The sequence below is a fragment of the Ursus americanus genome, chromosome 8 (assembly GCF_024610735.1).
Source record: "Ursus americanus isolate L20-20 chromosome 8, mUrsAme1.1.p, whole genome shotgun sequence".
NCBI classification, from domain to species: domain Eukaryota; kingdom Metazoa; phylum Chordata; class Mammalia; order Carnivora; family Ursidae; genus Ursus; species Ursus americanus.
The window spans coordinates 12,081,773-12,102,229 of NC_142134.1; the positions used below are offsets into that span (position 1 = coordinate 12,081,773).

The following is a 20,457-nucleotide window of genomic DNA, read 5'->3' on the forward strand; positions in this document are numbered from 1 at the left end:
TGTGAGTCTAACTGGAGACTCTGATCCTTTGTGTTAGTTTATCAGATATCACATATTCTTTTTTATTGAAAAACCCATGACAAGTTGCTAATGTGTAAAATCTACATGACATTCTACTAGATGCTTTTTATTTTTTATATCAAATGAATAAAAAAGTGTTTTGGGGTTTCTAAAGCTTACATTCTGAGAGCAAAGTGTTAGAAAATCAATATTTAGTATTTGTTTACATATATATAAGTGCTTACTTGTGTTCTATTTGCATTGCTGAAATGTATGGGGTAGTTTTCAAGAGACTCGTCATTAATTTTCAGGGTCCTATTCTTAACGTTCATGGGGCTACAAACAAATGGCAGTCAGATGATAGAGACCTCAAACAACATAAATCATAAAATTGTATAAAAACTGTATCAAAATATAAATGGAACCCTAAATCTACAAAGACACAATAACTTCTTAAAACATGCAAACCATGATGAGGTAATGAAAATTAAAATTTGTGTAGAAAATGTATTGCTAAGTGAAGTTACTTGTTCTTTCAAGTTTACTCTGCTATTCTTAGTGGAAAAAAGTAGAAATAAATCTCTTCTTGGGTCAGAAATCTTGCCAGCCCTATGAAGAAGAAACTTTCATGAAGAACTTGAGTAGAACTTGACATGACATTTATTTTCTCTCAATTATCACTATAATCAAAATTTATTAGTACACAAATCTTCCAGACTGTTTATCAAAGCTTAAGTTATTGGCTATTTTTCCTTATGGGGGAACAGGTTATTTCTTTCATCCCCTGAGTCTTATCTAAATAAATAAATAAATAAATAAATAAATAAATAAATAAATAAATAAATAGAAAACTTAAAGAAATCTTAGAGAAAAGATTTTACAATGATTTTACTTTTCCTGCAGTAATTGCTTTCTTCCTTCAGAATCCACTTAGCATTCATTCATCATCGATGTTCCCAGGACTCAGGAAGCTCTTCCCTTCTTCCTGAGGCATGCTTATGCAACCTACTAATTGCCTTCAACTTATCAAGTTCCTTTTTTAAAAAGATAACTTTAAAATAAGGCATTCCCCATTTCATATATGCATGTGGGCATAACTGAATCATGATGTTTATAAAATAAACATTCAATGAATATCTTTCAGACACTAGAAACAGTCACCAGAAAATACTTCATCCTTTGAGCTTCCTGTTCATCAACTTCCTGTTTGCGTAACAACATATACCACTCACAGAGGAAAACCGACAAGCAGAGAAAAGTGTTCACAAAATAGAAGAGAATATCCAAAGATAGGATGTTTGGTTTGAGGTAAAAAATAAGGAAGGTGCTTACATCTTGGTCTTTTCCTCTTATTTTACAGCCTATCCTATTCTTCTCCAATGCAATTAATGTTATAAATGTATTACACAAATTCAGATAAGTAACAGACATCATCATGGAAGGCACAGAACATTCTAACAGTTCCTAATGTTTATTAACATAAAAAATAATAGCTCTTTTCAATGGAGGATACATATATCAATCGATCATTGTTCCAACCATAGCAAATAAATTTTCCTATGTTTGAAAATATGAGTTAGTTTGCTATAGTTTTTTTTTAAGTTGCCAGTGTATTATAATGGTAATTACTGTTACCAAAAAAAGCACCAAGACAGATTTTTTTTTTAGAAACAGTAATCATACATAAGATGTTAAGAGGTATAAGATGCCAATACAGGAAGGCCCTGAACGTACTTTTTCCACAGACACACCAAGTCTACACCTATTTATAGAGCAATTCCTCCTGAAGAAGTGAGGGCCGACTAAAGCTTCTGCACAAAAGACCACAGACAATGGCAGGAGAGACAAAGACATGGTAAGTAAGGAAACTCCTACCTTCAACCCTCTGAAATGTTGTGAGGAGGGATATTACTGAGGGGACTGGAACAGATTTGTCTGCCCTGGGGCACAGAAAAAAAGGCCATATTGTAGAAAAGCAACTAATATATAGAATATGCAGCCCTGGAACTTTACCAAATAGAGGGGGAACTGCTGGAACATTATGGGTTTACATTCCTCCTATAGCTTGATCGTGCAGATGGGAGCAGGTCCAGGCACCATACTTAGCTGCCACCTAGCAAGACCCAGGCCCCTAGCTCACATCATCTCCAGACACCCTGGAGCACAAACAAACAAACAAACAAACAAAACACGAGTATTTAACTAACTAACTAACTAACTAACTAACTAACTAACCAACCAACAGCTAGAATATAGAGAAACTAACCCCAGAACCATGCCAAATGGAGAGGGGATCGTTGGAACTCTCTCTGGGTTGGAAAAGCTGGTAAGCGCCACGGTTTATGTTCCCCCTCCACCTTGATAGTAAGGACAGGAGTATGGTCTGGGCACTCCAGCTGGCCGACCACCTCCGTGAGCCCTGGGCCCCTGGACCACACCAGCCCCAGCAGTCCCACCAAGGAAGCCCCAGTGTGGCAGACACAGGGACACCCCTTTTCAGCACTCACTACAACTCCAGCCATCACACCAAGGTGACACAGGTGCAGAGCACTCTGAACCACTCCAGGCCTGCACCACTTTAGGTCCAGACAGCTTGCTAGGGCCCTCCAGCAAGGAGTGCTCCAGGACCTCCTGGTTCACACCTACTTTGGCTCCAGATGCCTCACCAATGCTTCCCCTGCACTGAGCACCCTTGGATACCCCAGCTTGCAAATACTTCTGCTTCAGCTATCCCACCAGGCTCCCAATACATGGATTCTGGTTCATGCTTACTTCAGCTTTGGCTGTCCTGCTAGGGTATCCTCTACACCAAGATCCCAGAGACTGCCTTATCTTATGCCCACTTCAGCTGTGGCCATGAAAACAGGGGAACCCCAGCATAGAGTACCTTGGGACACCAGCCCAGCCCAATCACAACTCTGGCCAGTTAGCCATCATCTTCACAAGGGACAACTATACATAGGGCATTAACACCTGACTTACATCAATGCATATATAATCCAGACAGAAAATCAATAAGGAAACAGTGTCTCTGAGTGATACATTAGACCAGGTGGACTTAACAAACATGTACAAAAAGCAGAATACACATTCTTTTCAGATGTGTTCGCAGGTGAATTCTACCAAACATTTAAAGAACAGTCAATAACTATTTCTCCTCAAACTATTCCAAAACAGTAGAAGGAAAGATTCCAAATATATTCTATGAGGTCAGCAATACCTTCATACCAAAACCAGACAAAGACACGAAAAAATTTTATATATATATGTGTGTGTGTGTGTGTGTGTGTGTGTGTGTGTGTGTGTGTGTCTGTGTGTTTGTGTGTATATATTACTATAGGCCAATATCTGTAACGAACACAGATGCAAAATCCTCAACAAAATATTGGCAAATCACATTCAGCAGTACATTAAGGGGCGCCTGGGTGGCTCAGTCGTTAAGCGTCTGCCTTCGGTTTAGGGTGTGATCCCGGCGTTATGGGATCGAGCCCCGCATCAGGCTCCTCCGCTGGGAGCCTGCTTCTTCCTCTCCCACTCCCCTTGTTCTCTCACTGGCTGTCTCTCTGTCAAATAAATAAATAAAATCTTTAAAAAAATATATTAAAAAATTCATTCACCATGATCAAATAGGATTTATTCCAGGGATGCAAGGATAATTCAATATTTGCGTAACAATTAACGTGATTTACCACATCACCAAAATGAAGGATAAAAATATCATCTCAGTAGATGCAGAAAAAAGCATTAGACAAAACTCAACATCCATTCATGATTAAAAACTCTCAACAAAATGGATTTAGAGGGAACACAAGTCAACATAATGAAAGCCATATGTAAAAAACACACAGTTGATCTCATACTCAATGGTGAGAAGCTGAAATTTTTTTCTCTATGATCAGAAACAAGACAAGGATGTTCACTCTTACCATTTTTATTCACATAGTATCAGAAGTCCTAGCCACAGCAGTCAGACAACCAAAAGAACTAAAAGGCATCCACATTGGAAAAGGAAAAGTTGAACTGTCACATGTTGCAGATGACATGATACTATACATACAAAACTCTAAAGACTACACAAAAAATCTACTAGAAATAATAAATGAAATCAGTAAAGTTGCAGGACACAAAATAAATACACAGAAATCAGCTCTGTTTCTATATACTAACAACAAAGTAAAAGAGAAATTAAGAAAACAATTCCATTTAGAATTGCAGCAAAGAGAATAAAATACCTAGAATAAACCCAACCAAGGAGATGAAAGACCTATACTCTGAAAATTACAAAATACTAATGAAAACAACTGAAGATCACATAAAAACAAAATGAAAAGATATACCATTCTCATGGATTGGAAGAACTAATATTGTTAGGATGTCCATACTAATCAAAGCCACCTTACGGTTCAATGTAATCAAATAACAACAGCATTTTAATAATCCTAATATTTGTATGAAACCACAAAAGACCTTGAATAACCAAAGCAATACTGAAAAAGAACAAAATTGGAGATATCACAATTCCAGATTTCAAGATATACTACACAGTTGTAATAATCAAAACAGTATGGTGTTGGCAAAAAACACATTAATCAACAGAACAGAATGGAGAGCCCAGAAATAAAACCATGCTTAGATGGTCAATTAGTCTACAACAAAGGAGGCAAGAACGTACAATGGGAAAAAGACAGTCTCTTCAATAAATTATGCTGAAAAAACTGGACAGCTATATGCAAATGAAGAAACTGGACCACTTTCTTACACCGCACACAAAAATAAACTTAAAATGGGGTTGCACGGCTGGCTCAGTCGGTGGAGCATGCAGCTCTTTATCTCAGGGCTGTGAGTTAGAGCTCCATGTGGATGTGGATATTATTCAAAAATAAAATCTTAAAATAAATTAACTCAAAATGCATTAAAGACCTAAATGTGAGATGTGAAAACATACAACTCCTGGAAAAAAACATAGGCAATCATTTCCTGGACATCAGATATTCAAACATTTTTTTCTGGATATGTTTCCTCAAGTAAGAGAAACAAAAGGGAAAATGAACTATTGGGACTACATCAAAATAAAAAGCTTTTGCACAGCAAAAGAAACCATCAACAAAATCAAAAGGTGACCTCCTCAATGGTAGAAGATTTTCATAAATTATATATCCAATAAGAGGTTAATATTCACACTATATAAAGAACTTAAACAACTGAACACCAAAAACCCACAAATAATCCAATTAAAAATAGTCAGAGGACTGGACATTTTTCCAAAGGAAACACACAGATGGCCAGCAGACACATGAAAAAATGCCTAACATCATTAATCATCATGGAAATGCAAATCAAAACCACACTGAGATACTGTCTCATATCTGCCAGAATGGCTAGATCAAAAAGACAAGAAGTAGCAAGTGCTGGTGAGAATGTGGAGGGAGAGGAGCTCTCTTGCACTGTTGGTGGGAATGTAACTTGGTACAGCCACTGTGGAAAACAGTATGGAGGTTCCTCAAAAAATTAAAAACAGAAGTTTATACCTGAAACTACTATAACAGTATGTTAACCATGCTGAAATGAAAGTAAAATAAAATTAAAAATAGAAATACCTTATGATCCAGTAATTCCACTACTGGGTACTTACCCAAAGAAAACAAAAACATTAATTTAAAAAGATATATGCACCCCTATGTTTACTGCAGCATTGTTTACGAATAGCCAAGATACAGAAGAAACCCGGTGGCCATCAATAGATGCACAGAAAAAGGAGATGTGCTACACACACAGACGCGCACACAGACACACACACACACACACACACACACACACACACACACAGAGGAATATATTACTCAGCCATAAAAAAGAATGGATCTTGCTATTTGTGACAACATGGATAGATCTGGTAAATGAAATAGGTCAGACAAAGAAAGTCAAATACTATATAATTTCACTTAAATGTGGACTCTAAGAAACAAAACAAATGAATACACAAACAAAAAGCAGAAACAGACCCATAAATACAGAGAACTGATGGTTACTAGAGGGGAGGGGGGTGGGGGAAGGACAAAATGGGTGAAGGGCAGTGGGAGATACAGTCTTTCAGTTTTGGAATGAATATGTCCCTGGAATAAGGAATAGTCAATGGTATTATAATAGCATTGCATGGTGACAGACGGTAGCTACAATTGTGGTGAGCATAGCATAACACATAGAGTTACCGAAACACAAAGTTGTACACCTGAAACTAATGTAACATTGTGTATCGACTATATTTCAAGAAAAAAAAATATATGTTAAGATAGCACAGAACTATATTTGGATTTCTTGTAAGGACAAATAGGCACAAAATACAGCAACATTACAAGCATCTTTTTGTTAAATTTGGACATTCCCACCTCTAGCAGCAAGTTAAAGACAGAAAAGAAAGTATATTTTGTTTTCTAAATAAACACCCATTTAAAACAAGCTCAAATTTAGGAAATTATGATAAATGACACCATTTCAAAAACTTCGGCAAGGAAGTTATGTGAGTTATAACAAAATCTTATGTGTATCATAACATATAAACTTACTTTAGGCTCTTCATTTAAAAATAAAAGCAGCTGTATGTCAAAAATCTAACTGGGAATAAGCTGCCTATATTTTTCAATATGAATAAATAAAAACATTTAACATGACATGACAAATTAAATTTTCATGATTTCAACTATAGATAACATGTGTTAATAATCGTTAAAATATCTAGGAAAAGTGGCCATAGTTTCCCTTCCAAGCACTTCTCTGTATTTGGGTAAATAACTATCATAAAATTATTTCTTTGGCTCATAGGTTATATATCTTAGAGAATTAGGTATTCACACAATTATCCCTAGTCCATAATGCAGATTTCAGAGTAATTCAATCTTTAATCACATGTAATATAGACACAATATACAATTATCTATATATGTGTATAATCCAGATAATTTGTATTGAGCTTTGCCGTTATGCGATCAGTATTCTGAAATCAGAGAAATAAAACAAAATCCTGACTTTGAAGTGGAATGCTGAGCACAATCTAGGACTTTGATATTGTTTAGAAGTTACATGAACTTGAGAAAGGCACTTAACCTCTTCAAATCCCACTTTCCTTATTAGGAAAATAAATATTCTCTTATTTGAGTTAGTGACTGTTAGAGTATTTCAGAGAAACATACAGGGAAACATAATGCTTCCTTTCAGCAATAAACACTGAAGTTGCATTATTCGCAACTATCAGATGTACTCTGATGCCTACTGTCAACTACCAGCCTTGCTTTGTAACACCCTGGAATACGATACAGTAATTACAATGGTTCTTGCACACTTTTTTAAAAACAATGACAATACCTCAATTTTTTTTAATTCACTTTCAATGTAATCAAATATATTTTAATAGTTAAATGGTCAAATAATATAATAAACATGAGAAAGTCTGAATACATTTCCTCATGAAAGTAAAATTATTAACCAGTAAACATTTTCATTGATATATATTCTGCCCAAGTTCCATTAAAAACAAAGTGAGAGAGAATGGTTTCCAAGGAAGCAGCACTGAAATGCCTCACTGATGTTAAAAAACAATCTTGAAATTGTACCATTTGAGGTTAAGTGGGTTTTTTTTTTTCTGTATTGACAGTTTCTGCTACATTGCTTTTAAGGAAAAAAGTACCTTTCTTTATTGACTTAATCTAGCTAATAATACAAGTTTTTTTTCTTTGCATCTTAGTCAAAATATTGTTAATTAAATTCTTTCTTCTTCTTTAAAATGATATTGACCATTCACGTTGATAAAAATCTTTACCGGGTGAGTGCATTATTGTAGGTGATGGAGTTTCTTACCTTATCTACATTTAAAGATTTCAAATATAAAATAGGACCATAAAAAGGAAGAGATAAGAATAGGATTACAAAACAAACTATAGAAAACTGTTAGAGAAACAAAAAAGTTTTTTTTTTTTTTATCTTAGGTTATAAAAAGGATGCATTAAGGGGCAAAGTCAACAAGGACACGTACAATGTTTTCATGTAAATAAATACACTTATAATTTTATTTTAACACCATGGTTTAAACCCAGCATTTGATCATTCATATTACATTACATGACTTGAATAATTTAAGAAATTTTATAACATATAGATGAATGTTACTACAATTACAATTATTTCATTGCCTCTTTGCAAAATATAGAGAACTCCGTAAAACCTGCTTTCTTCTCCTTAGCTCTGTGACTCTTCTGTTGCCCTTGCACCCTGCCCATAGCACTGAACCACTTCTGGGCTGTGTCACTTACCCTTGCAATAAACTACAACATTCAAGAGTGCCTTGTTGCCACCTGGCCATTTAATAATTAAAGTGAGATATTAGAGAAAGGCAATAAACAGGGACACGCAGATATCAGGCAGCGATGCCAAGTCCAGGAGACAAGTGTTCTTTCATGACACATTCAAGAAACTTCCCTTAATAGGAGGTCAGTCAGTATCCAATAAACTTTCTTTTACATGTTTGGAGATATAAATACAGGTTTTTGACTTTCTGTAGCTGGAATAAGACTCTTCGTTATTCATTTCATTTGAAGACATACTGCTTACATCTTTTGATTTCAATACAAGAGAAAGAGAGATAATTTAGTTCTTCAGTAGGAACTGTCCCCCTCAGATTGGAGAAATTAGTACTGTCTTCAAACTTACCTAATGTGCATAGAGTATGTGGTGAAATTAAACGAAGGCTATTACCACAGAGACAAAGAATGTGGATGACAAGGTTGAACAAAAAATGTGCATTGCCAAGTGGAATGTTACATTGAGAAATATCTTGCATATAGAGATGATTTTTAAATAAGTCTTTTTTGTTGTCAAAATACAGTAAGAATATGTGAGTTCAATCTTCATCTATCAGTTTTTTTATGCAACTGTGTACAAATGCAGAAAGTATGAAATATTTGGAATGGAAACATTTCTGTATTACATACTCTGAGAAATAGCTAACATTTGGAATGATGGAAAGTTGATTTTATTTAATATTTAACATGTCACAGATGGGTGATACATTGCTTATGGTCAAATGATTTCACCTAGGTTGAAATATGTACTGGTTTAAATAAACCTTCAGTGCATGTAGGATTCCACAGGGCCTTGAAAAGAAGAAAACAAAAGTAAATAAATGAATGACATCAAATTAATGAAATGAAATGAAATGAAATTTTATTTAGTATGAAGATTTAAGACATATAAACACTTAAAACACAGACTGACAACTTTTACTGGTGATTTTCTAAGTCAAAATTCCTATTTCGTTATTAGTAACGCTTACAGGTTTCCGACTTCCAATTAAATATGTTTTACACAAGGTAAAAGAGGGAAGATTAATCGGCAAAATTTTATGATTTCCTTTGGTTTCGTGAGTAAAAAAAAAAAAAAGTTTTACACAACTTTTATGTATTTCTCAAGTAAAATGACTTAAAGAAAAGTAGGTAATTAAGTAATAGGTAAATCTCACATGTTTCTTCTGACGTATTTCTAAAGCATAGTCACCACCCAAAGTCCTAAACACAAAACTCCAGCAATTGTTATTTTTTTAACCTCTATACTTTATTATAGTTTTAAGCTATAGGAAGTAAAACATTTCAAAATCTTTCACCTTCAAAAAAGAAAAAAAAAGAAACTACTGTGCAGACAATATGTATAAAAAGAAATACATAATCCAAGAAGTATAGAATACACCTGCCCCTAAGGAATGTAGAATTTTGTTGGATATAAATGAATATAAAAAAGATAAGCCATACTACAAGACTGACATATGATAAGATAGGTTATATGTCAATATATAAAACTGATGAGAATTTGTATTAACTAACAACTACAAGATAGTAAGTTATACAGGACTGATAACTGCTGACATAATTCTAGGGAAAGAGAAATCACCCCTGACGAGGGAGCAGAAGACTAGCTGAAGACAAAGCATAAACTGACTCCCCCCCAACCTCCCTCCCCCCCACTCCTGGGTGGGACATGTGTGACTTTCTGCCAGGAATCTCCCAACTAAATGTGAATGCCTTGCTAGAGGGGAAAACAACCTTAACTTGACAATGGCAAGGCCTCAGGTATCTTGTAGGTAGGTCCTTTTTAGCATATGAAAGTTCTTTTGAAACCTCCCTTTTCCCTACTCACCCAACTCTGGAGTATATAATCACCACTCCTCAAGACTCCCGTGCAGCAGCTCTTTCTGCTCATGGGTACCGTCCCCCTGCTTTCATAAACCACCATTTTGGACCAAAGACATCTCAAGAATTTTTTCTTGGTCGTTGGCTCTGGCCCTCACCCCACCAAACCTCGCCTATATTCCCAAATCCCATCAACCCTCAGTTTGGGTAGTCATATAAAGGGTATGAAATTGTAGCAAGGCTAGAAAAGAGAGATATATTACAGGGGAAGAGGTATTCCAGATAAAATGGTTAAAAACAAAACTCTAAACAACAGAGACAAGAAATAGAAATTTGCGTTGGCACAGTTTAAGTGGAATAAAATGTTTATGTTTGCAACATAAACAGGGAAGAGTATAATTTCAGCAGCTTTGAGTGCTGGCTTGAGGAATGGGAATTTTATCTTTTAAGCCTTAGTGAATCATTAAGAGAGAGTTTTAAAGTAGAAATAAAACACAATGCAAGGGGTGTATGTGTGGTTTTTGTTTTGCAGATTTATTTGTGATGCTATATAGACTAGAATGTGTAGAGCTTGTAAACAGGAAGACGAGGTGAAAACCGAACTGAGGAAGTCTCAGAGCAGCAAGCAGTATTGGAAGGGGACTATTTTCCAAATTCTGATTTCCCCCATGTCAAGATGCTCATTTCAGTTTTGTGAACAACTGACCTTCACTCAGATTACGGCTCAAAGACAACACACTCAGAAAGAAAGGTCTTCCCTGATGAGTCTTTTCCACACGTAAACTCTCCTCTTCACCTGATTCACCTCTTAATCTTGCCTTTTCGCTTATTTACATCATGATCCTTATCACTATGTGAAATTCTCTTATTTCTATAATTTCTAATGTACAGTCTATCTTCATCACTAGAATATGAGGTTTATGAAGAAATTTAACAACAGGCTCCCAAATGGAGTCACTTTTCCAAATTCCACTGGAACTTAATAGCTAACCTAATTTCAACTTTAGCCTCTCCCAAGAGTGGAATTTTCAACAGATTATTCTGGAATGTCCTGATCTGCATTAGTGAGATAGTCTGCAAGACAAGACCCCCTGCCATTCCCCCAAAGAAAGGTGACCTTGCCCAATACATTCTTTCTTTTCTTTAGCTAAAACTTCCTTGTCCACCACTTCCCATTCAGCCTATAAAAGCCTTAATTTGTAGAGCTCTTCAAAATTCCATTCCCTTTGGTACATGGGATATTGCTTGATTAATGAATCACTGAATAAAGCCAATTAGATATTCATATTTACTCTACTAAATTTTTTTTAAAGATTTTATTATTTGACAGAGACACCCAGCAAGAGAGGGAACACAAGCAGGGTGAGTGGGAGAGGAAGAAGCAGGCTCCAGCGGAGGAGCCTGATGTGGGGCTCGATCCCACAACGCTGGGATCACGCCCTGAGCCAAAGGCAGATGCCTAATGACTGCGCCACCCAGGCGCCCCTCTACTGAATTTTGTTTTTTAACATTTGTCTACCTCCTGTTCATGGCTCCAATTTCAGTGCCTGGGATACCTCTTTTTATTTTTTTTTTAAATAACAGTATAAATGAAAAAGGGTGAAGTAACTTGAGATGAAAGGAACCACAGAACTTTGAAGTACAGGACTCTAAGTACATGTCGAACACAGAGGCAGATATGTATCTGCCAACCAAACGTTAAAAAAAAAAAAAAGTCTGCAGAATCATTAAGACTAACAAACATTTCAGTACTTGTTCCCCAAATGCTAGCTGAATGAATGTGAAAAGACAGAGGGAATACACTGTCATATTTTTGTATTTTATAAACCTGGAATTCTGTTTTCCAGTGTATTTTAAGCCTCCTAACATTCATATTTTTAATAAAATTCTAACCCAGATCTACCTTTCAATATTCTAAAAAAGTTAGTAAAATGAAGGGAAATATATTTTAATAGGTTGAATATATCCAGAGACACAAATGTGGCCAAAATATATGATACTAACATTTCTCTTGCCATAATTGTTTACAATATTGTTGTCCTCATCATGTGGCGAGGACAAAAAGCCCCAGTACTTCTCTGTCATTTTTTGCGACTGGAACATGGAGAGGACTGCAAGGAAATACAAAAGCTCAACTAATAAGGATAAATATTTCCCCATGACTACACCATAAGAAGAACAAAAACTTGAAAGATACAATTCTTTTTTTACAATTAACCACTCTGGAGATATTGTAAATTAAGACAATCATTTACAAAATAGATTAATCATCTTACGCTTTAAAATATGACGAATTCAATATACTGTCAAATTTGGAAAAAAAAACTCCTCCAATATTTAATATTTTTAATAATTATATTTAAGAACAAAGTATCTTACTACTTCGGTTCCTCAAAAATTTCCAAGTTATTTTATTTTGTATGGAGGTAGTACTTGAAGTTAAATACATTGTACAAACATAATTTTGTATTCATTATAGCAGTGCTGCAGAATTTGTTTTAAAAAATAATTTACATTATTAAATTAAATTATTAACTTATTAAATAAAATATATTTCTACAGTGAAATTACAAATTATTATAGAGGCAGATATGTTTGTTGCAAAATATGACAAAAAAAGATAAGTAGAAATAAGAAAATAAAATGTCATATTCCTATCAAACAGAGTGATGCCATCGACTTCTGTATATTCATTTTCATTTTTTTAAACCAAAATGAAATCATACCATACATTCTGTTTTTTAAGTTATTGGACTTTCTGCTTATTTTTCCCAGTTAATGGCTTCTAACTTTCTATGTCAATAGGTTTTCATTTGTAATAGTTACCCCTAATCAAATTTCCTCAAATGCTCTTCAACACTACTACTAAATACTACTACTACTACTTCTATTGCTACTACTCAACTGCACAACCCAAGATTTAGTCCTGGAGCATGCCTCACATCTGAATGTAATGTCATTTTAAATCTTGATTCTAATTTTTATTTTATTTTATTATTTATTTGTTTATTTATTTTTAATATATTTTTTTAAAGATTTTATTTATTTATTCAACAGAGATAGAGACAGCCAGCGAGAGAGGGAACACAAGCAGGGGGAGTGGGAGAGGAAGAAGCAGGCTCATAGTGGAGGAGCCTGATGTGGGGCTCGATCCCATAACGCCAGGATCACGCCCTGAGCCGAAGGCAGATGCTTAACCGCTGTGCCACCCAGGCACCCCTATTTATTTATTTTAAAGTAGACTCCATACCCAGCATGGAGCCCAATGTGGGGCTTGAACTCACAATCCTGAGATCAAGACCTGAACTGAGGTCAAGAGTTGGATGCTTAACCAAATGAGCCACCCAGGTACCCTGAATCTTAATTGAGATCTTTAAAACTGGATTAGCCTTACTGGAAAAAGTTCTAAGCATATAGAAAACCTAGTACCGTTAACACCTGCATAGCATAGCTACCACGTGGATTCAGTAATTGAGTTTTTCATGATGTCTCTTTAGTCTCTTTAATTAAGACAATCCCCCAGTTTTTAATGGCACTTTATTTTTTAAGGCTACCATGTCGGTTGTGTCATAGCCATCCAATCCTGTGTTTCCTATATATTGAAAGATAGGCCTTTAAGCTTGAATTGTTTCAGGTTAGATGTTTCTGACTTGCTTTAGACTCTCAGTAGGCAGAGCTAAAAATATTCTATAGTAATTTATGAATTCATGTTGATAGTTTCTATTTAAATATTACATTACAGGGTTCTTTAACTTATATTTTCATAGTTATACTTATTTTCTCTCATCTTGCAGTACCTTGGGTAACCAATAACGTTTGCTTTAAATAGTTGAATCTTATGATATACATAAAATAGCTCTGAAGTTATTACAATAGTAGTAATATAATTTTACTACTGAGTCAAGTTTTACATTTTTTGTAGTTCTCTTGGTCCTTAGGCTATAGCCAACTAAGGCAATGCAACCAGAGAACGGGTCCAAATCACTTTAAAATATTTTTTTCTTGGGTCACCTGGGTGGCTCAGTATTATGGAAATGCTGTGTGGTATATGTGAATGTGTATGTTTAGGGTAGAAATAGCACTGCTGACTGGAGGATAAAACCATATACAACTTTGATTTTTCAAAATTCCCCTTAATAGGAAATTATTCCATATGAAAATGCTGTTCTTTAAAAGGAAAAAAGAATTAAAAAGGAACATAAAATAATGTTTAAAATGTGCATATGATAAAATGATATCCAGTCACTTAAATTAGTAAGTGAAAAACAGGAGTATTATGAAACTGCTTCAGGCCCTTGGGCCAGCTTAGTCATCTTTAAACTTTAGCAAATTCCCTTAGCCCTTATGATTAATTAACCATTCTTTGTGTATCTATGAATTATGCATTTTTTTCCTAGAAAGAACAGATCGCTTCTGCACATCACAAAAAGGAAACCTGACCGCCTTACACAACTGCTAAGCACTGAGATAATGGCTATAGCTGACACCATCAAACTTGCACATAATCAAGAAATATTATGGACCACTGCATCCCCTTTACCGATTAACGGCCCTAAACCCCTTTTAAAATCCCTAGGCCAGGGAGAAACCTTGAAGTTGGCCTTTGGACAAGAGTTCACCTTCTCCCCAGATGTACAGCCTCCTAAATAAAGTTCATAATCCTCTTCAATCAACACTCTTGAGTTCTGGCCTTCCAGATAGGACGCTGAACTTGGGTTTTGGAAACAAATTTTGGTAAGCCAGCACCCCCGCGGAACCCAGTTCCCCCTGGGAATCCCAAGGCAGAGCGGCTGGCTGTGGCAGTGCCAGGGCTCATCTGTAGTTAGGCGGATGAAGTCGTTGGCTGCCGCAGGACGCCAGGGTTTACTCATTTGTTTGCCGAGCTAGTTCGCTGAATGACCACAGATTAGCTGCTCAGGGCTAGTTGGCTTCGGGAGGAATGCCACCAGAGGGAACCAGGCTATAGCTGCTGAGACTGTTTCTGTCTTGGGGAAACTCCCTGAAGATTCCCAACTGCCGCTAACTGCCGGTTTCTCTTCTTGCTGCAGCTGATGAGCTTCTGGACCAGGTAAGTCCATCCCAGTACAAGGTTCTCCTTTGTGAAGCACCGTGTGCTTTTGTTTCACTGCCCATGCTTTTCCCATTAGGAAGGTGCAGCTTTGGAGAGAAATTAAAAGGGACTTGATAACCGCAGATTTATTTGGAATTTGGAACAGATCTGTTTTGGTGCGTATGTGTAAGTTGTATTGTGCTAAATTTGTGTATAATGGGAAATCCTATTTCTGTACCACCAAATAGCCCACTGGGCCGAATTTTCAGTAAGTGGAAGGAATATAGCCAGAAATCCATGATCAAAATATGATTTTTTTTTTTTTTTTGTAAATAACCTTGCCATCCATGTATGTTAAGCTCAGAGGAATGATAGCCACCGAATGGCTCTCTTGGATTTTTTCTTCCAATTTGGTTGTCTCCAAATAGGGAATTTTGCTCTCTTAGCTGGTCTAGGCCATTTGGTTCTCAGTGAAGCCCCCAACTTTTGGAGAAGAACAAATGCTAACAGAGGTTCTCTGGGCTTCACTTAGTCATAGTTTTGTTTCTTCTATGTTCTTTCTGAACTTTTGCCTAGGAAGATGGGGGATACCCCTTTTGGTCCCAAAGAAAGTCCATTAAGACATATTTTAAATAAATGGTGCAGAGAGCCAAAAAGCAATCAGAAAGAAAACAAAAACAAAAAACCTGTTTTGCAGGAGGGAGAGGCCAGAGACATAAGGGAATATTCATCCAAATTTTGAATCTGCCTCCAGCCTTTCTGGCAGCACTCTCGGCCTCTGCCTCCACCTCCTCTGATTTCTCGACCACCATGGGAGTGATTCACGTGGGTGGCTCCCACACCATCCTCAGCGCCGCAGGGGCCACTGACTCCTGCTTCTCCTACCCTCGCTATCAAGGCACAAAGAGCCCCCCCCTAAACTGCCGAGGCTCCTCCTTATGAGGTTCAAATTGAAGCACCACACAAATCAACATGAAGGGATCCGGGGGCTCCCCTGGACTTAAACCACCCACTTCAGATTTCCCCAAAGGTAAAAATTCCCAATGGAGAACAAACTGATGGAATTTTTAGTGGACACAGGTACAACATATTCAATATTAAGGCTAATTCAAGGCTAATTATTGGTTTAATTAAAACAGATATGTTATTGGAGTTATCAACATGTATCAGTATGATACAGATAATCAGCTTTGTTCTACCTGTATTTATTAAATTCATGTTGTATCTATTACAGTTTGTTGACAAAGAGATGACTTAAAATGATGGTTAATTTCCCGTCTCATACGGTTTTCATGGGTAATTGCTAAGAACAAGTAGGCTGAATAAGGCTTATAGTTTTCAAAATCTTTTTTTTTTTTTAAAGATTTTATTTATTTATTTGACAGAGAGGGAGCCAGCCAGTGAGAGAGGGAACACAAGCAGGGGGAGTGGGAGAGGAAGAAGCAGGCTCCAGAGGAGGAGCCTGATGTGGGGCTCGATCCCAGAATGCCAGGATCACTCCCTGAGCTGAAGGCAGACACTTAATGACTGAGCCACCCAGGCGCCCCAAGTTTTCAAAATCTTTCTAAGCTGAAACATCCAAGTCTTCCTAAGTTAAATGATAAATTGGGTTAAATTCAGGAGATAACTAAGTCTTTCCCAAATAAGAATACAAAAGCATTGATTACTGAATGTAGGTTTGTCTGTTTCTGGCTTCTTATGGCAGAGAAACTGAGGATACTTGGGTCTATTGCTAAATGTGCTTTATGCTTTATTATTGCAGGTTGTACTCTGGCAAAAAAAAAAAAAAAAAAAAAGACAACAACCGTGTTTCTAAAAATCTAAAAGTCTGAAAATGTATTCATAAATTTCCAGTCTAAAGAACTGTGCTATAACAGTTCACAATTGGTTACTACTTAGTATTCAAGAGAGACTAAAGTTTCTAAGAGTTAAAATTCTGATAAATGTAACTGCGATTGCTAGAAATGATAAGGTAAGCGACACTGTAGGCAAGAAAAGTAAGATGTGTTTTTGATGAGAAAGATATAAGGAACAGGAATACACTTTGTTCAGGGGAAAAAAAGAAAGTAATTTTGTCCTAAAATGAGACTGGTTATTTAAGAGAGAGTAGGCTTAAGACACAATCTGAATGTAAAAAGAAAGTTGTAGAAAGTTTGTGAAGGGAAGTCTTTGGAAAACAATTTTAAGTGTGGTCAGGACTAAGATAGGAACTAATGAGTTTTAAAAGCACACTAGTGTAAGATTGAAATTCTGCTTTTCTTTCTGTTAAAAAGATAAAGTTTTCTTGGACTGCTGGTCTGCTCTTGATAAGAAATTGTAAACAAAGTTTGTTTGCTTTTCTTCACCTGCCCGGAAAACCAAAATTTCTAAGTTTTGTCTTCATCAGGTCTTTGATTACGTAAGAAAACTGAAGCTTCTCAATATTAAAGGAGCAAACTCTGTTAGCAACCATATAACCTTCCGCAGTATCTCTCATCGCCACCTTGGTTAAACAGATAATACTGAATTTTATAATTATCTGTCATCCTATTTAGGCATGTACTTCATAACTTTCTGAGGTTTTTAACAAACTTCCCAAGATTTGAATTCTAAATAATTAAATTTTTCTGACAAATTAGACCTGTTAATTGGTATGCTAGGTTACTTGGGAAGCATTGTCAAACAAACAATGTTAAGTCTTAGGTTATACTGTACGGGTAAATGCCATGACCGTTCCAGAAAATACATGAAATTCCTAAAGTTTTAATATGTCCTCATATAAAGTCATCACTTGACATTCTAATTATTGAAATGCTGCATGTCACAGAAATAACTGGATTTTTTTGGCAACTGCATTAAATGAACTCTCATCAGATCTTTATCCATGTCCTTTTTTAATCTTTTGTCATTTATAGTTATTGTTCTGATGCTCTTGAAGACTGTTTCATCTTCAAGGAGATTCATGAAAAGGACTTTTTTTATTTATTATGTTAAGTTAGCCACCATGCAATACAGAAAAGGACTTTTAAAAAATACATATTTTTGATATCTTCAAGATCATAAAACTAAACTGGGTAAGAATGTCCAGAACCAATGAAAAAGCTGCATTCAAACAGAACAAAATTAGTAACTTGGGACTAAATGAATTGAAGAAGATGACTATAGGTTTTATGACTTGTTTGAAACATTGTTGGTTCTTTAATGTTTGTTCTTCTAGATTAAGGAAACTTTCTCTTAAGATATCTATGACTTACAGAATATAATCAAACATTCCTTTGTGAACAAACTGAAACATTTTATTTTCTCCCTACCTGAACTCTCCAGAACTCAGAAACTCTCCATGAGTACTCTTTCTCTCATGGCAAATATTATCTGCATAAGTTCAATAATAATCTGTTCCCGTTGTTACAGGACACCGTTGGAAACATTGGTTATATTACCAAGGCTTTGACTGGAATGTCTTGTTTGAGAGAGACAAACATAGACTCAGATATGACCAGAAAGCTCTAAGGAACAAAGGTTGACTTTATGGAGCCATAGGGTTAGCTATGGACTTGTGGAAATAGCAGATGGTCCCAGTTTCCTTATGATTGGAGAATGCACTTGGAGATGCCTATATCCTCAAATAAGTCTTCTTCCACTTGCCAATGATTCCTTATAAGTAGGATATTGTTAAAGCTAGACATTGGGCAAAGAGGGCTTCTTGATATTTCTTTTCCCCTTGGCCATATTTGTCCCAGTAGGCACCTCTATCAATGTAAAATTATGAGTAGAGCTCTTAGCCAAGCTTTTAACCAAACCTGGCATGCTACCCTCCATAGCTGTGAAAAGTGGTCTGCCAAAACCGAATAGCCCTAGATATCTTGACAGCAGCCCAAAGAGGGACATGTGTTTTCACTAAGACAAAATGTTTCATATTCGCATTACTCAAAAAATGTAATTGAAGACATGAAAGATTTAAATGACCAAATCACTGCTACAGATGCCCTAGTTCTAGATCCTTTCAGCAGTTGGCTAACTTCAATTCCTTCCAGATGGAAATATATCCTATTACGCATTACTGCATTTCTTGTTTTCTTTCCCTTTGGTTGTTGACTTTTTGCATCTGTCAAGGGAGGAACTTGCACTATTCATACTGGCTTAGAATGCCCTTACTATTCTCTACAGTGGAAATGCCAGAAACAAGATTCTTCCACACTGTAAAAGTTTTCCATTCCAAAAATCCCTAAATCATCCCCATCTGCAGGAAGTAGCTACAGAAGAAGGACCTTTGCTCCTAATCCGATAGATATGAAATGATCAAACTGACTGTGAGGAATAGAAACCACCTTGGCCCCTCCAACAAACCTAGTACTCTTTCAACTTTAACAAACACCCTTAGCCTTTGTGATCGATTAACAAACCTTTCTTTGTATGTCTACAGATCCTGAATTTTTTGGAAGAAAGAACAGAGCGCTTCACATCACTAAACAGAAACACGACCACCTTGCACATGCCCCAGGCACTAAGGAACCAGACCCCTTTGTATAACCCCTAAGCGCTGAGATCATGTGTGTAGCTGGCACCATGTGTCTACACATAATCAAGAAATGGCATGGACCACTGCACCCCCTTTACTGATTAACTGCCCTAAACCCCTTTAAAAAATGCCTAGGTCAGGCAGAAACCTTGGCCTTTGGACAACAGATCACTTTCTCCCCAGTTGGCCAGCCTTCTGAATAAAGCTCATATTCCTTTCCAATCAACACTCTTTTGAGTTTAGTCCTTCCAGCCACGACAGGCAGCTAAATTTGGCTTTCAGTAACAATTAGAGTAGGCTAATGTCCATTATATTTGAAATGCCAAAATATATATGTTTATGTACATGTGGTATATTTATAGATAATGGTTCACTGTTTATATTTTTAAATAAATAAGAAAATCAAAATGGAGGAAAGCTTTTAAAAGAGTAGAAAATAGGGGCGCCTGGGTGGCACAGCGGTTAAGCGTCTGCCTTCGGCTTAGGGCGTGATCCCGGTGTTACCAGATCGAGTCCCACATCAGGCTCTTCCGCTATGAGCCTGCTTCTTCCTCTCCCACTCCCCCTGCTTGTGTTCCCTCTCTCACTGGCTGTCTCTCTCTGTCGAATAAATAAATAAAATCTTTAAAAAAAAAAAAAAAGAGTAGAAAATACATATACTCACACCAAGTAATTTTTGTATATTTTTATGATTCACACTAAGTTCCTTTTAGATTCATATTTCTTACAGCTAAATG

General features: G+C 36.2%; 1 protein-coding gene across 3 annotated transcripts in view; it reads right to left on the reverse strand.

Annotated features, from left to right (window-relative positions):
* Positions 1–20,457, reverse strand: part of CCSER1 (coiled-coil serine rich protein 1) — a 1,291,424-nt gene that overhangs the window by 559,705 nt on the left and 711,262 nt on the right. Inside the window, exon 10 of one of the 3 annotated variants that reach the window (XM_045791957.2) lies at positions 7,992–9,143. The exons of the other annotated variants lie outside the window; for them this stretch is intronic. Within the exon in view, the coding sequence (XP_045647913.1) occupies positions 9,084–9,143 (60 nt within the window). The 3' untranslated portion in view covers positions 7,992–9,083. Of the gene's footprint in view, positions 1–7,991; positions 9,144–20,457 lie in introns of those variants that run through there. 3 annotated transcript variants of the gene reach the window in all.